This window comes from Culex quinquefasciatus, chromosome 2 (assembly GCF_015732765.1).
Source record: "Culex quinquefasciatus strain JHB chromosome 2, VPISU_Cqui_1.0_pri_paternal, whole genome shotgun sequence".
In the NCBI taxonomy this organism is placed as follows: Eukaryota; Metazoa; Arthropoda; class Insecta; order Diptera; family Culicidae; genus Culex; species Culex quinquefasciatus.
Genome location: NC_051862.1, coordinates 20,727,157 through 20,745,078, shown reverse-complemented (window position 1 = coordinate 20,745,078; position 17,922 = coordinate 20,727,157). Strand labels below are relative to the sequence as shown.

Sequence of the window (17,922 nt, the reverse complement as noted above, 5' to 3'; positions counted from 1 at the left end):
GGAAAAAAATGTCACAAAGTCAATGTTTATAATCATATTATAACGACCATAAACCCTGACGCAGAGGGGAGGACGAAGGCCGTGTTACGCTCCATAATTATTTTTATTTGAATTTGTATGGAAATGTTGTTACGAGGGTGGTGAGAGGGTTCAAAAATCAATTTTTTGCGTCACGTAATATATCTATAGAATTCAAAAATGGAGACTGTTTACAAATTATACATAAACTAAATTTGATTATGAATTCAATACAGTTTAAGAATATTACAATATTTTGTTTCAATATTTTTTGTAATTAAACCCAGTAAAACAAATTATGATTTTGGAAAATTTAAAATTTAAGGGTTGTATAATACCTCTCATTCAATTTTATATGAATTTGTATGGAATAATGCCGATTTTTTAAAGTTCACGTCTTTTGCCTCTGAGCGAAGTCAAGCGACAAAAACATTAATAATTGCATCGGCCTAAGTTGAATTACACAGTCAAAAATGTTGAATTTAAGATATTTTCTTTAAAATATTACTAAAATAATATGTAAAAAAGTGAAATTAAACAGAAACTGAAAAGAATTCCACCAGTTCCTGATGTTAAATTACTCTTTTTTTACACAAAATCTGTCACCAGTCCCAGATGTAATACCATCATTTATTTAATGTGTTCACACAAAAGAAACAAAGGTAAACATATGACACTTTTTTAATGAAACAAAATCTGCCAACATTTCCAGATGTAAAATTACCATTATATTTTTACAAAAAAAACACTCTTGTATGTTAGCAGTTCTCTACGAAATCGGTCTTTTTTCTTAAATTTTAAGTTTTGTATTTTTTAATCCGACTGAAACTTTTTTGGTGCCTTCGGTATGCCCAAAGAAGCCATTTTGCATCATTAGTTTGACCATATAATTTTCCATACAAATTTGGCAGCTGACCATACAAAAATGATGTATGAAAATTCGAAAATCTGTATCTTTTGAAGGATTTTTTTAATCGATTTGGTGTCTTCGGCAAAGTTGTAGGTATGGATATGGACTACACTGAAAAAAAAATGATACAAGGTAAAAAATTTTTTGGTGATTTTTAATTTAACTTTTTGTCACTAAAACTTGATTTGCAAAAAAACACTATTTTTATTTTTTTTATTTTTTGATATGTTTTAGAGGACATCAAATGCCACTTTTCAGAAATTTCCAGGTTGTGCAAAAAATCTTTGAGCGAGTTATGAATTTTGGAATCAATACTGATTTAAAAAAAAAAACGAAAAATTGGTCGCAAAAATTTTTCAACTTCATTTTTCGATGTAAAATCAAATTTGCAATCAAAAAGTACTTTAGTGAAATTTTAATAAAGTGCACCGTTTTCAAGTTAAATTAATTTTTAGGTGACTTTTTTGAAAATAGTCGCAGTTTTTCATTTTTTTAAATTAGTGCACATGTTTGCCCACCTTTGAAAAAAATATTTTTGAAAATCTGAGAAAATTCTCTACGTTAATACGACCCTTGTGGCAGTGCATGGCCGAATGGTCACGCTTTCCGCTTTGTAAGCGGATGATTCTGGGTTCGATTCCCATCTGCTGCAACCTTCCATCGGATGAGGAAGTAAAATGTCGGTCCCGGCCTTGGTTGTTAGGCCGTTAAGTCATTCCAGTTGTAGGAGTCGTCTCCATGCCATAAGTACAAACAACACACCAAACTAAGCCTACTCCGGTGGAATCGCTGGCGGCGGTTGGACTCGCAATCCAAAGGTCGTCAGTTCAAACACTGGGGTGGAAGGTTCCTTGGAGTAGAAAGAGGTTTGGGTGCTCTCTCCATTCAAGCCTTCGGACCCCTAGGTTCGAGCAGAAACTTGCAATAGAGACTACAAAAGACCCGGGGGTCGTTAATGTGGATGGTTTGATTTGATTGAATACGACCCTTAGTTGCTGAGATATTGCCATGCAAAGGTTTAAAAACAGGAAAATTGATGTTTTCTAAGTCCCACCCAAACAACACACCATTTTCTAATGTCTATATCTCAGCAACAAATGGTCCGATTTTCAATGTTAAAATATGAAACATTCGTGAAATTTTCTGATCTTTTCGAAAAAAATATTTTCAATTTTTTTAAACGAAGACTAACATTTCAAAAGGGCCATACATTCAATATTTTAACATTGAAAATCGGACCCTTAGTTGCTGAGATATCGACATTAGAAAATGGTGTGTTGTTTGGGTGGGACTTGGAAAACATCAATTTTCCTGTTTTTAAACCTTTGCATGGCAATATCTGAGCAACGAAGGGTCGTATCAACAAAGTTTAAAAATGCAAAATATAGAAAATTTTCTCAGCTTTTCAAATATATGTTTTTCAAAGGTGGGCAAACATGTGCACTAATTTAAAAAAATGAAAAACTGCGACTATTTTTAAAAAAGTCACCTAAAAATGGATTGAACTTGAAAACGGTGCACTTTATCAAAATTTCACAAAAGTACTTTGTGATTGCAAATTTGATTTTACATCGAAAAATGAAGTTGAAAAAGTTTTGCGTCCAATTTTTCGATTTTTTTGAAAAAATCAGTATTGATTCAAAAATACATAACTCGCTCAAAGATTTTTTGCACAACCTGGAAATTTCTGAAAAGTTGGCATTTGTCCTCTAAAACATATCAAAAAATAAAAAAATTAAAAATAGTTTTTTTTTTGCAAATCAAGTTTTAGTAACAAAAAGTTAAATAAAAAATCACCAAAAAAATTTTTACCGTGTATCATTTTTTTTCAGTGTAGTCCATATTCATACCTACAACTTTGTCGAAAACACCAAATCGATCAAAAAATTTCTTCAAAAGATACAGATTTTTGAATTTTCATACATCATTTTTGTATGGCCAGCTGCCAAATTTGTATGGAAAATTATATGGACAAACTAATGATGCAAAATGGCTTCTTTGGGCATACCGAAGGCACCAAAAAATTTTCAGTCGGATTAAAAAATACAAAACTTAAAATTTAAGAAAAAAGACCGATTTCGTAGAGAATTGCTCAGAAACTGATGAAAATTTACCAGTTCTGGTGTAAAATTACGCTTTGAAATTTCAGAAATCGGAAACCTTTTATAAAAGATTTTTGTTAAAAATAAAGTGACATTTTAAATCAAGAACTGGTGAAATTTTCATCAGAGTCTGTTGAGTTTCACTATTACACATTATTAATGTTAAAATAACACATAAAAGAGGGATTGTTAGGACATCACATTTTCAACCTTTCAATTTCAATTTTTCATGTAGATGTATCTTATTGAGTGCTATTGATTTTTAATATATTATGAAATATTTTTAAATCGATCACATAGATTTTTGTTGTAATAGAAAAGAAAAAAAAACACCAGTTTCTGGTGTGAAATTACACAATGCAATGTGTAGCATTCTATTCAAAATTAACCCTCTAACGCCCATGGTTAAGAGTTGAGTTGTTACATCCAATTTGGTCGATCCAGTAACGACTAATGTAGAAAAATGTAAAAAAATCTCAATTTTGCTCTAGGCGGGAAGGGGTTAAACAATGCATTCAATTTATTTCTTAATTTATTTTTTTATGAGCGAATTCATTTTCTTTATTAAGCTTCAAAACTCCTGGTCTGGTCGTTTTGGTCTGAGAGCTTTTTCCTGGATTTTGTCGTTGATGTTATAGCAAATCCAAAATAAAATAACAGATATTTTGCGAGATTATATTTGCAAAAAAATTAAAGGCAGAAACAGGCATTTTGTATATTGTAATCAATCCATAAGTAGCTTTCTAAACAAAAATACTTTTTAATTTTAAATTAACATGAATCTTCGATCCCCTTTTAATCTACCAAAAAAGGTATATATGAATCCAAAAATCATCATTTGTCCGATTATTTTAAACATATTACAAAAACTACCCAACAAAACAAAAAAAAAACTCACTTTTGTCGCTGCTCCTTGTGCCGCAGCTGCAGCGATTTGGCCAGTTTGTCCAGGCTTTTGCTGTAGTCCAGCTCGACCTCGCCGCGCCGCCGGAAAAAGTCCTGCAGCTCCTGGATGAGCGAGATCTGCGACTCGACGCGCACATCGAGAAACTTGAGCTGCTCGTTCAGCTGCTGTCGAATGTCTGGGAAAAAAAAGAAGAAAAGGGATGATTTTAATGAGATGAGTCAGGACAGGAATTGCGGTTGCAACAATGTTGCAAGTATTTTAATACTATGTTGCATAATATGATAGTAACGAGGGACAATTTGCTATCTCCTATTTGATAAGAAACAGTTGACAGCTGACACATGTGACATGTAGATATGTGGTTTCGAATGTTAGTCTGGACCCTTAACAGCCAAAGCTTGAAATTTTATTTTATTAAAATCATTAAAAAATGAAGAAAGTAAATAATTCAATAGAAAATAATTATGAAGTATTCACATAATATTAATTTTACAAAAATGACTAAACAATTAAACATGAGATGGTTAATGTAAACAAATGTAACCTTTTTCCCATCGTCAGTACACCGTTGTCAACAATCAAGATCTTGTTACACTTTCTGGTGAGTGTGCACTCCGTTGACGCAAGAATTGAGTTAAGACTAGTTTGTAACTCGAGTAGAAGCAAAAACATGCCTTAACCAAGGGTATTAATTTACATAAACTTGATTCATTTTATTCACCCTCTTCAAACAACCAAGAAGAAGACGACGACGGATGCATTCAATTGACGGTTTTTCTCTCAATGGCTGTTTTTTATAGAGCAGTCAATAGGAGCAGATATTGAACGCAAGATAGCACCTTCTTGCCTGCTCGAAAATGGTAATGGTTGGTTGGTTAGAATGGCTTCTTCATGGGCAGAAGATGGTTGGAACTGCTGCACCCACTTCCGTTGCACCGCCAGGGACGTGATTCTTGATCAACATATCATTAGCTTCTTTCTTTCTCTCTCCTCCTAGTTGAGGCTACTAACTGGGAATGAAAGTCTCCGATTTGTTAGCTAATTTGAATGGCTTATTAGCCTTCTTGGGAAAAGGGGAAATGCCTTTGTTTGGAATGTTTTTTGTTTTCGTCATCATTTGGTGGGAGAAATGAAGAAATGTTTGATTTCTCAGGAAAGATTGCATTTTGATGCAGCTACTTCTGACAATTTATTTTTTTTTTTTGCGATGAAAATGATCGTAATTTGCGATGGCATCACAATTCGCAATTCGCAATTTTTAGTGTAAGAACGGGCCTTGACCGATCTTATGCACCAGGTTCCCGACGAACACGCACTGCTCTTACACCTACATCTCACCCTTGCTCTGAGTCAGTACGAGCAACACGCTAGAACACGCTTTGAGTGTTCGTGCCAGGCATGCACACCTTCTTTTCCGGTTACGCATTTTAACTCGGCCGGGGGTGGTACATTACGTAGGGTTTGATGTAAGTATAAGCGCCTAACCATTTATAGTGTGCCTATCAATTTTCATTAAAGCAAGTACTGTTTTATTTTTAGTTTGAATTCAAAAACAAATTGTTATTTACTGTATATTGTTTTCTCCTGAAATCTTCCCTAATGTTGAATCGTGTTTATCTGTTGCTATTTCTTTTGTCGCGGTGTTTTGTTACAATATTTTGGTCCTAAGCATTTTAGAAATGTTTTTCAAAAGTACAATAGTAATATTTTTGTTAATCCTTTAATCATTCCATAAATTGATTAAGGGCTCGAACCTCACTTGCTTAAGAAAAAGGTGAAGTTTCAAAACAATAGAAAGTGAAGGAAATATACTATGTAAAGAATCAATAGTAAAAGAAAGATAGTAGAAATTAGAAATTATTCAAATAGATAAATAAAGAAATGGCACATGATAAACAAAATTGACATCGCTGCCATATTAAGGGAAAGCAGACAGTTTGTTACAGCAGCATCAATTGGTAAAATAGAGTGGAAAAGCGTTGAGAAATAAGAGAATCAAATAAGTAAAATCGAAATCAAATGAAGGATAGTAAACAGACGCCGTTTTAGAAAATCAGTGAAACATAATAAACAGAAGATAGCTGTTAGCTGAAATGGAAAGAAGAGAAACCCCGTTCTGCGATGCTCAGGTGCATCCACAGCAGTTGACTCAACATACTGCGAATCAAAACAATACCATCTACAATCACAAATTACTTCCCTTTCCCACATTGTCGCGCCCCTTTCTTTTAGCCGTCTCGACTCTGACCCGCGGTGGTCAAAGGTTTACGATCCGTTTCCACAGGCCACCAGCTAGGTCATCATGAAAACCAAGCCAACGTGGAGGTAAGAAAATAGGACACTCGCAAGGAACCAGAGCTATACTGTTCTGATCAAGATAATTCGGATGATCTAACAGAACTACGGATGTAGTTAGTTACGCTCCTTCCAGGATGTTCCTTACGTGGACGTCAACCGAAGAGCACGCAACAAGGTCAGTGCCTTTGCATGCTCTTAGGTATCAATCCTTGGCCTGCATTTGCGATGGCATCACAATGTAAACAAATGGAAGACGTAAAGCTTGTACAGTGAAACCTTTTTTTTACGCGGTGGCATTACGCTTTGTCGCGTTGACCTGCTGAATCGCCAAAAGCTTAAAAGGTCAACCATTAATTGAATTAAATTGATTTCGATTGATTTGACGCAATCAAATTATCCATACAAACACTATAGAAAAATGGTTGTAAAGCTTTTGGAATTCATCAGAGCAACTTATAATCCAATTTTTAAACGGAAGTATAGAACATTTTAGAAAAAAGCATTCATGTCTTTCAATTATTTTTTAAACCTAAAGCTGAACATTTTTTGTAAAGTAAACTGTATTGACATAAGAAATTTTCATATACACGTAGTTTCTTCCAGATCAAAAATACAGTTTAATGTTATATTTGGAAACGTTGAATAATTGAACGAGTTATATAAAAAATGGAGGTTGTGGTCGAAAAAAGTTGAGCGTGCCTTATAAAAATAAAATATTTCGAAACGCTACATACCAACATTTATAATTTTTTACATTTTGTGTTGTGAAGCCATTTCATCCGGCCCGCGACGGCTTTTTAAAATATTTCTATGACCAGCCCTTAACGTGAAGACTTCCATCATTGTCATGATTTTTCGTTCAAAGATATAAATTTTGCGTCGCTTTCAATATTTTGACAACATTCCTTCAACAAGTTGTTTTGAATAGTGCCCTACACATGCTGATTTCTTTTGGTAACGATTATCCCATTCCTTGTAAAGTTATGGAAATCGTCATTAATCAATGATTGTACCACAAAATTATATAAATTTTGAAACACAATTGCTTTAGGTCAAAAATTAATTCAGTGGCTTCAAGAAGGCAACAGCCGGCACGTGCTGATTCATTTTGGTGCAGAAATTCGTTAAATTGAATTTAATACAGAATATTTTATAGTGATGCTCAATTTTCTTCTAAAATGATCAACGGCTTAACCAAATTTCAACATATTATAAGAACATTCTTCATGTTTGAATTAAGTTCTTATAATTTTTATATTGATATTTTTAACAGAAAATTGTGCAGGAAAACGAAATAATCCATTTCGTAAAATTGTGAAATTTTTGAAAAATCTTGGATAGTTGTCTTAAAATTTACAAAAGGAGACTAAATGTTATTTTTTCAAGTTTTTTTTATAAAAAGCTTAAATATCAAATTATTCATACTGAAAAAAGATCGCTGGAAATATTTTTAAAATATTGAAAAATACAACGATCATTGAAATTTTGAAAATCAAAGTATTTAAATGCAATCGTCAAAAACTATATCTTTTCAATTTCAAACAAGCAAAAATAAGCTAAATAAACACATTTTTTGATTTAATCTTTATTTTTCATTTTTAAAATCAAGATTTATGAATCATATTTGCAACACTATTTCTTTTATGTATTTGCTTTTTGGGTTCTTACCCAATCATGACAAAATTAAAAAAAATGCGTTTACTTTTTCAGCTTTTATCAAATATTAATTCCGGCCCGCCACTGCTTCAGAAAAACCAGATCTGGCCCGCAGGGCCAAAAGGTTGGGCACCCCTGATGTACATGAACAATTCTAGTCCAACATAGGAAATGTAAAGATTTTTTTTACTGGATCAGACCACCTAAACATAAAAAAATCAATTTAAAAAAATTATTTATGTTTTTTCGAAGAGTTGCTCTAAAACGAAAAAAAAAATTAAGGATTCCTATTACATACTTCAAACAAATTATGTTAGTTTATAAATTCTTTCAAATATACATTTTTAGTGGGTTTTTTCATTCTTTAAAAACATGAACATTTTTAAAATTGTTTCATGAAATACAGCGCAACTAGTTTTTACACTCAACCCCCGGTGGTTGGTCACTTTTTCGTTTGACACTTTTTTAGTTTGTACCCCGTTGGTTGGTCAAAGTCAAACTAAAAAGTGACGAACTGTCACTTTTTTACACGGCGCTCACGTACACTATCAAAACAAACGGTTGGTAGTATGTGTGAACTCCGTGTAAAAGGGGTGTCAAACTAAAAAGTGACCCCGTTCGTTTGACAACAGTTGGTGTCAAACCATCGGGGTTTGAGTGTATTAATTTATTGATTTTTTTTTAAAGAGCAACATTTTGTAACAAAAGTCATTTTTTTCGATGAAATTAATTTAAAGAAATTCTGTTAGTTGGGTTTACCGAAAATAATTACGGTAAGTTTTTCATTAATTTCAAAACATTTGTTAAAATAAAAAAGTGAGAAAAAAATTGGAGTTTTTTTTATTTTTAGCATGAAAAATGCTTTAAAAAATTTGAAAAAAATATCTCGACAAAAAAAACAGTTCGATTGACAGTGCTGAAAAGCACTCATTTAGTTAGAAAAAGTAATACTTTTCGACACAATTTTCGTTTTGGAGCAAACTTGAAACGACTCGTGCTGAAAAAACCAGCATTTTGCAACTTTTTGCATGAACTACAGTCCAGACGCGATTATCCAAACCTTAATTATCCAATGTTTCAATTATCCGAAAATTTTACTTCCGGAACTCTCGGATAGTCTAGTTTGGCTTGCATTAATAAAAACTACAAAGATTTTTTTAAATCGCTCAAAAGAAACATGGCGAAATTTGCTGTTTACAAAATGGGTAATTCTCTACCAACTCACACGAAATCGGGAAAAGTTGCCCCGACCCCTCTTCGATTTGCGTGAAACTTTGTCCTAAGGGGTAACTTTTGTCCCTGATCACGAATCCGAGGTCCGTTTTTTGATATCTCGTGACGGAGGGGCAGTACGACCCCTTCCATTTTTGAACATGCGAAAAAAGAGGTGTTTTTCAATAATTTGCAGCCTGAAACGGTGATGAGATAGAAATTTGGTGTCAAAGGGACTTTTATGTAAAATTAGACGCCCGATTTGATGGCGTACTCAGAATTCCGAAAAAACGTATTTTCATCGAAAAACACTAAAAAGTTTTAAAAATTCTCCCATTTTCCGTTACTCGACTGTAAAATTTTGGAACATGTCATTTTATGGGAAATTTAATGTACTTTTCGAATCTACATTGACCCAGAAGGGTCATTTTTTCATTTAGAACATAAATTTTCATTTTAAAATTTCGTGTTTTTTCTAACTTTGCAGGGTTATTTTTTAGAGTGTAATAATGTTCTACAAAGTTGTAGAGCAGACAATTACAAAAATTTTGATATATAGACATAAGGGGTTTGCTTATAAACATCACGAGTTATCGTGATTTTACGAAAAAAAGTTTTGAAAAAGTTACTTTTTGCGTTTCTCTTTATTTCGTCGTCCGTGTCTGTCGCGGGTGACCATGAACGGCCATGATCGATGACGACCAACTTTTTCAAAACTTTTTTTCGTAAAATCGCGATAACTCGTGATGTTTATAAGCAAACCCCTTATGTCTATATATCAAAATTTTTGTAATTGTCTGCTCTACAACTTTGTAGAACATTATTACACTCTAAAAAATAACCCTGCAAAGTTAGAAAAACACGAAATTTTAAAATGAAAATTTATGTTCTAAATGAAAAATGACCCTTCTGGGTCAATGTAGATTCGAAAAGTACATTAAATTTCCCATAAAATGACATGTTCCAAAATTTTTACAGTCGAGTAACGGAAAATGGGAGAATTTTTAAAACTTTTTAGTGTTTTTTCGATGAAAATACGTTTTTCGGAATTCTGAGTACGCCATCAAATCGGGCGTCTAATTTTACATAAAAGTCCCTTTGACACCAAAATTCTATCGCATCACCGTTTCAGGCTGCAAATTATTGAAAAACACCTCTTTTTTCGCATGTTCAAAAATGGAAGGGGTCGTACCGCCCCTCCGTCACGAGATATCAAAAAACGGACCTTGGATTCGTGATCAGGGACAAAAGTTACCCCTTAGGACAAAGTTTCACGCAAATCGAAGAGGGGTCGGGGCAACTGCTGTGTGAGTTGGCGGAGAATTACCCAAATATCTTTCGGCTAAATGTATTACAGATCGAATTATTCTCAAAACAACATCACTTTAAAATTAAAAAAAAAAAAACAATAAGATCGTTGCAAACATTTTTCAAACTTTTTGCGTTTTACAAACAACAAATCAGTCGAAAAGTTTAAAACATGGCTAGTATTTTCAATTTTCTTTTTTTTTTGTATCAAATTAGGCCAGGATCAACGGACATTAACTTAAAAAAAATATTTGCATCAGCTCATATTATGAATTTAAAACCATGTACTTAAAAGATTCATAACCACAGATTTGGTCTAATGAGCCAAAATCATACCTTTATATCATCAATGATATATTTTTTAATTATTTCACGCTTACAACTTAAAATTCAGATCATGCTCACTTATCAGCAAATCTCATCAAAACCCCCGAATCATGTCTGTTGTGTTGCAATCCAACATAAATTTATTCAGCTCCAACTCTCCATTCACACCTTTTTGGTCTGTTGCTGATGAATATCACAAAAATCGTGCCCCCATGTTATTTTTTGAAGGTCTTTCGAAATGTTGCGTTTTAATTACAATGCAGCTGGATGCGCTCAGCTGAAACTTCATTGGCGGCTGCGACTCCACGAGGCCGATTGAACCAAGATAATACAAACATAGGTTGGAACAGTTTCGACATTTTTATGATTTTAAAGAAACTGTCAATTACTTATCTTTTTAACTTCAAAATGAAAACAAATCATAAATAGCTCAACTTTTTCCAACCTTTTCCTAAAAAGATGTTGGCGCTATAAACCTCGAGCCACAATAATCTTCAAAACAAACGATAGAAAGATTTGGCCTTGTTCGCGGCACTTTCCAACGATGCGTTACAATTTTCAGCTGGTTGATACCACTTTTTTATTATTTGGAAGCATGTCGGTCAGCCGGTCAGCCGGCATCAAAACCATCAAAACAAACAACTTGTTTGACATTGATTGCTTTGACTGCCGCGCGGATGTAACGCCTTGCACCCGTAACGCTTCAGCGGTTCGCTGTCAACTTGCGCGTTCGCTGTTCGCGGGCCCGTGACAAACGCGCTGTCGTGCGTTACTAACGCGACGATCAGGTTACCCAAGGTGATCATCGCAGGGTCGAATTCAGGTTGACGTTTAGTCGAAATCTTCTCGGGGTGTCAGGGCGCGATCAATTATGCGGGCCCATTGGCAGCTGTTCAAGGGTCGTCGATACAGTAGCGTGCGCGTTACATAATTCAGATCATAATGGAATGATACACATCAGTCACGCGGGTGAGCCGAAAAGTCGGTCGCGTGTTTGTGTGTGTTTTCATATGAAAAGGTTGACGTGCCCGTATAATTTGGCCAGACACACGCGGCACGACGTCGGGCGACCTCCCACCAAAACAAAACAAGGGGGGCTGGTCTGGTCAGATAAAGTGGAGTCTGATACCGTGGCCATTACAGACTTTTGTTTACGTTGCAGTTTTATGTTGCTTGATTTGTGTCACGATGGATTGGAGCGTTGTTTATCGGCGACATCGTTTGACGGAAAGGGAAAGGGCTGCTCTCTTTTGCTAGATTGACTAACCACTTATGGACCTGCTACCGGCGTGGAAAGTGGATTGCGTGACATCGGGGTTTTCTGCCGTTGTGTTGTTTGGTTTGGGTGGAGGTATCAAATGACCATTAGGGAAGGCGTGACCCGGGTGGTTTGTGCCAGCCCGGTGGCAAGCACACAGACACACTTGTATATGTTTAGCTAATTATTTTAATTACTTTTTGATGTTAGTTTTGCGAAAGACCCGCACGACATGTGTGGCAATCGATATGGGTAGGGAAATTTGGTACACCTGAAGGAAAAATGATACCTCATCTTATTTTTTTTTATCAAATCTTCGTAAAATTTTAGCAGATGTCCTTGATGCTTCTAACACATATAAATTTGTATTTGGAAAAAAATGCTTTAGGATCAAACCTGGTTTTTTGAAAAGACTAAAAACACTTATTTTGGACGTTGTCAAATGGATTGGATTATTGAATTTCAATATTATTCTTATTGAAAAGTAAAGAAAGGTTAACATTGAAAATGGAACCAATAGTTTCTGAGATATTTAGAGATTTAGAGTTTTTTTAAACGTGCTATAAACAAAAATTTTAATGTTTGCTTTTTTGGTGTTTTTAGAAACGCCTTGAGTCAGGGGTATTCAAGAACGGCCAAAAAGCATAAAAATTAAAAGTATTTTTTTGCGTTTCTCTTTGTTTCGTCGTCCGTGTCTGTCGCGGGTGACCATGAACGGCCATGATCAACGACGACCAACTTTTTCAAAACTTTTTTTCGTAATTGTCTTTGTAGAACATTATTACACTCTAAAAAATAACCCTGCAAAGTTAAAAAAAAACACGAAATCCTAAAATGAAAAATTTTGTTCTAAATGAAAAATGACCCTTCTGGGTCAATGTAGATTCGAAAAGTACATTAAATTTCCCATAAAATGACATGTTCCAAAAATTTTTACAGTCGAGTAACGGAAAATGGGAGAATTTTTAAAACTTTTTTATTGTTTTTTTTCGATGAAAAATATGTTTTTTCGGAATTCTGAATACGCCATCAAATCGGGCGTCTAATTTTACATATAAGTCCCTTTAACACCAAATTTCTATCTCATCACCGTTTCAGGCTGCAAATTATTGAAAAACACCTCTTTTTTCGCATGTTCAAAAATGGAAGGGGTCGTACCACCCCTCCGTCACGAGATATCAAAAAACGGACCTCGGATTCGTGATCAGGGATACAAGTTACCCCTTAAGACAAAGTTTCACGCAAATCGAAGAGGGGTCGGGGCAACTGCTGTGTGAGTTGGTAGAGAATTACCCATTTTACAAAACATTTTTTTGTGAAATATTAATATATTTTCTTTACAAAGTATTTAAAAAAGTTTAAAAAAATAACCTGAAAATGCGTATTACTAATTTTCAATTTAGATTGCAAATGTTGAATTTACATTTTCTCCAAGAGAAACACATTCTTTTTTTATTTTCAATTGAATTCATTAATTTTAATCAAAAAATTGTTCAAAATTAGCATAAAGTGAAACATCTGGCACTGAGAAGGAAGAATCTTTTTTCTGGCTGACACCTGAAAAATCTGGCAGTCCCAGATTTATTTGACACCCTGCTCTTTACACTTATTAAAAAAATATTCTGAAGTTTTTTTTTAAAGGTCCAATAAACCAAATTACCAGTTGTTGCTTTTTGGGTGTTTTGAAATCGCCTTGAGACAGGATCATTAAAACACCCTAAAATCAAAAACTGAAAATTTGGTTTATTGGACCTTTTCAAAAAAAACTCCAGTATTCTTTTTTACAGATTTTATGATAGTTTCATTTTTTGACATTGAAAATTGGACGCATATTCGCTGAGTTGGTCTAATCTTTAATGCCTAATAAGAAAATTTTCAGAATTTCTGGAAAAAAAATTTTTTTGTGGGTGCTCAAGACTGGTAAATACTTCTATAGATGAAAAAAGTCACGTTTTTAATTTTAGGTGGCAATAACATGAAAGTGAGGAACGCCATCAAACTTGCGTAAAATACTTTTTTTTATTGAAAGTTTGATTTAAGTTTAAAATAATTAAATAATTAATCGATGATTAAGCCCTTTTGAAATGTTACTCTAGATTTCAAAATTTGGAAAATACTTCAAGCAAAACAATGTAAATGAGCCAAATCTAAAGTATAAACAAACAGTCTATCCTGCTTACGTCAGTAGATGTTTACGTTAGGAACGAGCAGGGCCGACTATTTGTTTACTCTTCGGCTTTGGCCCATTTATTTCGAAAAGATCGGAAAATTTCACGAATGTTTCAAATTTTAACATTGAAAACCAGATCATTAGTTGCTGAGATATCGACATTAGAAAATGGTGGGTGAGACTTAAAAACATCAACTTTCCTGTTTTTAAATCTTTGCATGGCAATATCTCAGCATCTAAGATTTGTATCAACAAAGTTCAAAAAAGCAAAATAAAGAGAGTTTCTTTAGCTTTTCACATAGGCACTAATTAAAAAAAAAAATAAAGTAAAGTTACCTGAAATGGTTACAACATGAAAACGGTGCACTTTGTTAAAATTTTACTAAAGTACTATTTGATTGCAAATTCGATTTTTCATCGAAAAATGAAGTTGAAAAATATTTGCGACCAATTTTTTGATTTTTTGAAAAAAATCAGTATTTATTCAATAAATCTCAATGATTTTTTGCCCGTTCTGGAAATTTCTGAAAAGTTGGCACATATCAGAAAATAAAAAAAATAAAAATAGCTTTTATTTTTGCAAATCAAGTTTTAGTGACAAAAAGTGAAATGAAAATTAACAAATTTCTTTAACCGTGTTTATTTTTTTCAGTGTTGTCATTACCTACAACTTTGTTGAAGACACCAACGATCAAAAAATTCCTTCAAAAGATACAGATTTTTGAATTTTCATAAATCATTTTTGTATGGACAGCTGCCAAATTTGTATGGAAAATTATATAGACAAACTAATGAGGCAAAATGGCTTTTTTGGGCATATCGAAAGCACCAAAAAAGTTTCAGCCGGATTAAAATTACAAAAATAAATCGAATGACCGAAATCCCTGAGAATTGCTCAAGAGTGAAAGCCCTTGTAATCCTGAGAATATTAATTACAATTCTACACCTAATTGTAACGAATGGGGTTAATAATGGAGCTTGTAAGGTTAACCAATATCCCTCCACCTAATAGACCTTTCGTTGCCCATTAGATAAAGATTGAATTACCTAAAAGTTCTCCCCCATGTTTTCTCCCCTTTACTACCAAAAAGAACATCGTTTGACTCAAGTTCCCCAACCACGTTTGACAGCCGATTTCCTCCCCTCAGTTTTCGATAATCCCAAAAAAGGGGTCCGCTGCTTCTTCCTTTCAACTCCAGCTCCCTCACTTCAATTCACAGTACATTTAATGCATCTTTTACGAGCTCACCCACGCTGGCCTGCCATCAACGACCTTATCCTCCCCCACTGTGCAATGTGAGTCGCTGCCTGTCGACGTGAAGTTTTGTTTACGCTCAACAAGGAAAACGTCAACAAGCACGGAAAACACACCTTTTCAGCAGCAGCAGCAGCAGCCGGCAATTCTTGATGTCCCCGGGTTAACCCTTTGCTGTTCAAAATTCAACGTTTTTTACGAGTTCAAGACATTAATTTGAGGAGATTTCCGTAATTCGGATTTTAATCTGGCAACACTGCCAAAAGATATGAGTACTTAGTAAATTTATATATTATTTTAATAATAATTGCAATAAGTGTTTATCGATTTTTTTTAAAATGTATTCATATTTCATTTCATTGCACATGATATTTTTGATGATCTGGCAACCTTGTTGAGATGTATCGCTACTTTAGCCAAATTCATTGAATGTTTTTGGGTCTATTTGTAATTAAATCTGAAAGTAGTAGGGAGTTAAAAAATCATTAGATTTAAAAATGAGTTTTGCCTAATGTCAGGTCAGACTTGTCTGTTAAGGGTTAATCCATTCTTCAAGTCATAAAAGTGAGAAGGGGGAAAACTACTTGAACAAATCAGCTGCTGCCGTTCTTGTTGTTATCGCACCAACAACCGTGCAAGTGGAGTAGCGCTGCTGGGTGGAAAATCACTTTTGTGGACATGGCTCACTTCCTTCGTTTCCTGAAACTGAGAGCAGGAATTTTGCAGCTTTTGAGACGGTGCGCTTCTGTTTGACGACAAAATCAACGAGGAAATCTTGCGTGACTTAACACAAAGGTCGCTAAAAATAACTCGCAGCCGTTGCCGACTTTTGAGTATTGAACGCATGAATGCACTTTAGAAATTAAGAATGAAATATACTGTGATGTCGTATGTGACCCTTAGTCCTTTGAAGTTATTGCGCCGTCTTTTTCATCGTAACAAGAAAAGCATTTTTGAAATTTAACGACATTATTTACTCCAATAAAATAAAACTACATTGAGTGATGCGAAGATCATGCAAATTCCCGCTGATCAAATCAGTCAACATGCAAACATAGCCATCACCCCTGTTGAGCCCGACTCAACGGAAGCTTCAATTTCCGAGAAATTCTAGCCTGTCATCGACGCCATTAATCCCGGGCTCGCGCGCGGGACTTGAAACGATAAAATCGTCGATGCCCTAAAAGAGCGATTCCCGTCAATTGGCAGGTAGTGAGCGAGCTCAGGCGACGGCATCAAGACACCAATTTGTTTTATCGATAATGCATAAATTATCGTCATTATCTACCGCGTCTAGCTGCTTTGGCTTTGGCGGAACTACTGACAGGGGGCGGATCTCTCGGAAGAACTCTTGGCGCGATAATTTTTCATCCCGCGTTCTTTGCGACGTCTCGCGGTTTGAAAAGTTAATCAAACTTGATAAGTGGCGGGTTCTAGGGTACCGCCGTTAAGGGTACAGTGCCGGTTGGAAGTCTTTGGAGCTCATTGGAAATCTTAGCTGTTCTGTTATACTGTTCATCTGACATTCAAGGAGGTATTCCATTGCGGGAAACTGTGATGTTAAACTAGTCTTCCAAGTTTGCTTGGAGACGGTGATTTAAGCGGATTGCAGACTGGAGTTCGTCATGTTAACCCAAGTTGCCTATGAATTTATAATTGGGAATAGAACCAATCCCGCCTGAACCAGATGACAGCTGTCCATTGCCAGCCAGGGTGACCACTCAAATCCCATTTTGAAATTCCCGACTTTTTCCCGACTTTTCCAGAATCTCAAATAATATGCATTTCTTACATAAATAATGATTTTGAACAAAAAACTCTTTATAAAAAGTCATAAAAACTATCAAAAACAAATCTAAATGAATTTAAAGCAAATAAAACTATTGAAAATTTTTGTAAAACAGAAATTTTACCAAAAAATCCTTAAAAAACGTTACTTAATCCACCTTTAGGTAGTTGGTGTCTTCCTCGCATATTTTTATCAAAATAACTGAGATCCGACCTCAAAAAAAAATCATTTAAAACACTAAAGTACTTATAACTTTTGATAGGGTTGTCAGATCTTCAATACTTTGGGCTTGTTCAAAAGATCTTTTGATTACCTATCCAACGATGGGTCGCATGATAGACAACTTTTTGATCAAAATATTTGAGATCTGGCCTCAAAAAGTGTATAAAAAACACTTAAGTGCTCATAACTTTTGAAGGGCTTGTCAGATCTTTTGAACGCGTTGGAAAGGTCTTTCAAATACCTTTCTAACAATATGTAGTATAACGGGTTTTCTTACAAAAACCACCCTTTTTTACAATATTTCATACTCTAGCCAAGTCGATTTTTTAGCATAACTTTTGAAGTACTTTTCTAAACTTCATGATATTGACTAGGGTCTTGTGGGACCTCAAGACGGATCGAATCGATTTGGACCAAAACGGTCCAATTGGTTCAGCCAGTCCGGAGATAATCGTGTGCATATTTTTCGGTGCACGGACTTACAGACATA

The 17,922-nt window shown here is 34.6% G+C and overlaps 1 protein-coding gene across 4 annotated transcripts in view; it reads right to left on the bottom strand.

Moving 5' to 3' along the window:
* Positions 1 to 17,922, bottom strand: part of LOC6048560 (SLIT-ROBO Rho GTPase-activating protein 1) — a 161,823-nt gene that overhangs the window by 27,392 nt on the left and 116,509 nt on the right. For all 4 annotated transcript variants that reach the window (XM_038257718.1, XM_038257717.1, XM_038257719.1 and 1 more), the window contains one exon: positions 3,929 to 4,112. In XM_038257718.1, coding sequence (XP_038113646.1) covers positions 3,929 to 4,112 — 184 coding nt within the window. The remainder of the gene's footprint in view (positions 1 to 3,928; positions 4,113 to 17,922) is intronic.